The sequence below is a fragment of the Miscanthus floridulus genome, chromosome 18, assembly GCF_019320115.1.
Source record: "Miscanthus floridulus cultivar M001 chromosome 18, ASM1932011v1, whole genome shotgun sequence".
NCBI lineage: Eukaryota > Viridiplantae > Streptophyta > Magnoliopsida > Poales > Poaceae > Miscanthus > Miscanthus floridulus.
The window spans coordinates 18,840,681-18,845,311 of NC_089597.1; the positions used below are offsets into that span (position 1 = coordinate 18,840,681).

The window sequence follows — 4,631 nt, forward strand, 5'->3', positions numbered from 1 at the left end:
GGCTCCGGGGCTGGGGCTTTTATAGCAGAGCTCGGCCATGGAGCCCGGCGTTCGGCGACTGGAGATTGAGGGGGATCGGAGGCGTGCATCCCATCCGACGGCCGTGCGTGGTTGCGTGGGCGTGGCGCAAGGGGGGGGCAAGGCCATGCCCCGGGCGTGACCCCCTGGCCCGCCCTGCCATTGCTGTCGGGGCTCTATCGCGCGGTGGTCGTGCACGGCGTGGAGAAGAAGAATAGTAGGGCTGACTTGCGGGGTCCAGCGGCAGCGGCTGCAAGCGGAGGCAGGGAGACGCGCGGGCGTGGGCGTCGTGCGGCTGACACGCGGGGTCCAGCGGCAGCGGCAGCGAGCGAAGGCGGGGAGCGCGCGGGCGTTGCTGGGCCGCAAGCTGGGCCGCGCGCGCGCTGGGGCTGGCTGGGCCGAGCTACCTGGGCTTTCGAGGCCTTCTCCTCTTCTCTTCTCTTTTCTATTTTTCATTTCATCTCCATTGTTTAAATTTAAATTTGGTTTTGGTTTCTGAATTCAAAAATTGGTGCACCAAATTCATTAGGGTTTTAGATATGTGACCCACAACTTCCTTAAATATATATATTAGGAATTTATTTAGCCATTTTGTATAACAAAAGTAGGTGTAGTTTTGTTATAAAAAATATGGGTAGTTTTCACTTAAACCTTTGATTTGATTTCTTTTGGTTCGTTACTTTAAAAGGGGTCGTTAGGCATGACATGAGACAAATGAAAAGTCCAACTCACAAAATGTATGCAACACTTATTTGTTAGAGATTAAATATTCATAATCAACAAATGACATGCTTATGTGATGACTTGGGTTGGGTTACTTCTAATGCAACTCTTAGGTTAGGTTCCTATACATGACACTCATCATCTCATGGGATTTTCAAAAAAAAAATTTGTAGTCGGTATTTTTGGTGTGTGGATTTCTGGGTTGTTACAGCAGGGTTCCTAGAAACAGAACACAACAGAACACTTGACAATCAATCCAACGCAAAGGCTAACGCCGACTGGACGTAGGGCTATTACTCGATTAAAGATCGAGGTTCCGAACCAGGATAAATCGACTGTCTCTTACGTTAACCATCGAGTTCTGCATACGCTGAAGCCCGAATATACTGTTCCGAGTACCCCCGTGGCAGGCTATCGGTGGTGAAACATCGACACTGATGGCTGCCGCGTGGGCACATCAATGAATCTGATGGCAAGTGTTCCAGCAGCTAACCGTGTGGGAGCCGAGCCGAAGCACGGTGCACAGCCGAGCAACGGACGAGGAGTTAAGGAGAGACGTTGGTTTCCTTTGGGTGGACACGTAACCGTCAATGTGAGTGTAAGAGCCTAGTTAGGAGGGGGCCTTGGGTGGCGGCTAGGGTTGAGGGAGGTGAGGGCGACGAGCAGGGGGAGGGGGCGGCGGCGCTAGGGTAGAGGGAGAGAGAGAATCGGCGCAGGAGAAGGAAGAGGAGAGAGGAAGGATAAGTCTGAGGTTGTTCTTTCTTAATTGCAATGATTACATAGCCTCTCTATTTATATTTCAAAATAGACTTGTTTTCTAAATAACCTAATAAGAAAGTCTTTATAGATACGGACTCCTCTCCATCTATCTGATATGGACCGATCATATTCTTATTCTCGGGAGACCGCCCTTGCCAGTCGCGCTTCCCCCTTTGCCGTGCGCGCCCCTCTCCACAGGTGGCGCGGCTGACCTGGGCCCCTGCCCATCCATCCGACGTATGACAGTGAGCGTGCAGGCACGCTGAGTCGATACCGTCTCCACCGAATTTTTTTTCCCGAATTTTGGTCCACTGCCCAACGTCTGGCTGGGCGTCCTCAGCTCAAACCAAACGCGCCCATGTGTCGCTGTGGTTTTTGCTGTCGCCTCCACGGGGCACCGGCCACGTTCAAGTGACACTGACACGTGTCACGTCTTGGGGAGTACTCGTACTACCCAGCAAAGCCCCACAGAGATTAAGCTGGGACCCACATGTTCCACTACAATCAAACTACATAATACAGTAATTATTTATATGTGGTCCTGACGAGCATTAGGATTGTGCCGGGTGAGTCGTTGTCACACCGCACCGAGCAGCACGAAGTTGGCGGGCAAATGGCAGCCACATGTTTATCCGCTATAGGTGTGAGGTGCTTCCGGCAGCAAAGACTTCACCCAAGTCAGTCAACTGGATAGGATTTCTCCACACGACCAATGACGGACTCTTAACTAGGTCTAAACATTTTTTTCCATATTTTAATAGAAGAAGAAAAAAGCTAGCTCTTAGTATATTTTAAGGTTACGTAAGAGTGTCATGTAGAAGTATCTATATTAAAAACTACAGAGTCTATGCTAAATATTGATGTTATTGGAGAAGTTAACTTAGAGACAGTAACCAGCTCTCATCGCTGCGAGGCCTCAGATCCATGACCGATAACCGTAACCTCCTTGCACTGTTGTAAAAAAAAACCGTAACCTCACACCGACCTGGGTCACCAAAGCCTGTTTTATATAGTGTGCACAAATGGGTCCCACTTTATATTTGGATAAAAAAACTAAAAGTGCTTTAATACGAACAACCTCGTGTCTCTTTATCATCAGCACAACCCTCATAGTATGTTGTATTTTAAAGAGCTTCACATATACCCCCTCTGTCCAGTATATAAGACGTAACCACCGCTGGTTCAAAAACTAAGGAAGGCATTCAATTCTCTCCCTCAACACTGGTATTACTGTATCGATGTACGTGTGTCTAGAGAGAGCACACTTTATATTATGGGACTTGAATAAAAAATGGTTACGTCTTACATACTAGGACGGAGGGATTAACACTTTAGATTAAACACTAACAACCAATAATATAGTGTTGAGCCACCTTTCTTAACTTTTTCCTGTCTAAAAGTTTATGTAGATACGATGGCTAATTGCTAGCTAGCTAGAAATTAGCACTAGTGTACCCAAGTAAAAGGACTAATAGATAGACTAACTTTTTAGCCAAGTCTTCAACTACTTGTTAACCAACTAATTAGTCAACCATAACTAATTTAAGTTAATTTTTAACTCAAACTAGTAACTAAGCTATGTGTATCAAATCAAAGAGACCAAAAATTAGACAACCGCACGTAGTTTTTGTTTCCCAAGCATATATGGGCCAATAACAAGCCTATCATGGTCAATAGGCAGGGCTCGGCGTGGCAAAGTCGCTGTTAAAAATAGATGGCTGAAACATCATGCATTAGATGGCTGATGATGAAAACATGCAGTTAGTAGTAATAATACTACTATGATAAAACATTTTTTTTCCGAAAGGATCCTGGCCACCAAAGATGGGCACGGCAACGGAACCGGAACCGGAACCGGAACGGCATCGCCATCTGCGGTGCCCAGGCGCCCCGGACCGATGTGTCAGCGAAAGACAGCTGCATGCCGCGCGGTCTCCGGTCCGCTCAGACGCCCGCGCCCGCTGGCCACAAAGGCCTCGAAATTCATGTCCACGCGTTCCCTCTTCATATAGAGCAGTGTGAACCTTCTTGACTCTTCTTCCTTAGACCTCAAGACTCAAGAGTCAAGAACCCGATAGAGCTGCCAACGTCAGCGTCCCTAGCTAGCTCCACACACACGGACACACCTCTGCTCTGCTCTGCCATGGCCAACCTCGCGCCGACCTGGGTCACCAAAGCCGGCTTGGGCGTGCTCACCCTCAACTCCGGCCTGGCCATCTACCGCGCCAGGGGCGACCCCGCCTCCATCCTCTTCGTCTCAGGTTCGTACACCACCCTGCTCCTCCTCTTCCGCTGCCTCCGGGACTACGAGCGGGCGGCCCCCGGGTCCCCGGCCAGGGAGCGGGCGAGGCGCGCGGTGTGGCCGCTCACCACGCTGCTCACCGTGGCGTTCGCGTGGAAGGTGGCGGCCGTCATGCCTTCGGCCGTCGCGGCGGCCGTCGTCTGGGCGCTCGCCGTCGCTACCACCGCCGGTGGCTTCTTTGCTCTGTTCGTTCCCGGATGAAGTCAGGATGGACCGGCCGTCAGATCAGATGCAAGATTCAGGCCGGCTCCGGGTGTGTGCCTGCGTTACTGATATCTGCAGTGCAGACTTCCGGACATGATGTGTAATTACGTCGTGTACGGACTACGGAGGAGACTGCAGGACCCCTGTTTACCTGCTCGGGCTCGGAAGGGATGGCTGCAGCAGTTACTGTTATCTTGTGTATATATACAGTACGCGATGTTTTTGTTCTACTGTACTGTATTTGCTGGTCTGTAAATGTAGCACCCTCTGTTTGTACTAAATGTTTGCAAGATCAGCCATAAAATAGCGAGGGAGCTGGTTTAAATTTGTATGGATTATTGCAAAGGATCGTCTTTTTTTTCTGGACTTATAAGTCGTACTTTTTCAGTTAATAAATAATTTTTTTCTCTCATAATAAATTATCAAGCTATGACTTATCAACGAAGCGAACGGGCAGACGAGGAAGAAAAAAAGATGAGGTCACCGGTGAGGTGGTCACTTTCCCCACTAGTCAGTATCTCGATCTGTATCGTGGCCACTACTGAGCACCAATAAGTGAGCATCCATCAGTCCTCCGCGGAATCAAATGAGAGAGTTGAAAGTTGGGAACCGGACATCTGTGGAG

General features: G+C 49.3%; 1 protein-coding gene across 1 annotated transcript; it reads left to right on the top strand.

Annotated features, from left to right (window-relative positions):
* The first annotated feature begins 3,403 nt into the window (after positions 1–3,403).
* On the top strand, positions 3,404–4,379 carry LOC136521308 (uncharacterized). Its single transcript, XM_066515022.1, has one exon. It carries the CDS (start codon positions 3,644–3,646, stop codon positions 4,001–4,003), a length of 360 nt encoding a protein of 119 aa, XP_066371119.1. The 5' UTR covers positions 3,404–3,643; the 3' UTR covers positions 4,004–4,379.
* Positions 4,380–4,631: the final 252 nt, after the last annotated feature.

Coding starts and splice junctions, on each gene's coding strand:
- LOC136521308 (XM_066515022.1), top strand. CDS start 3,644: ATGGCCAACCTCGCGCCGACCTGGGTCACCAAAGCCGGCTTGGGCGTG.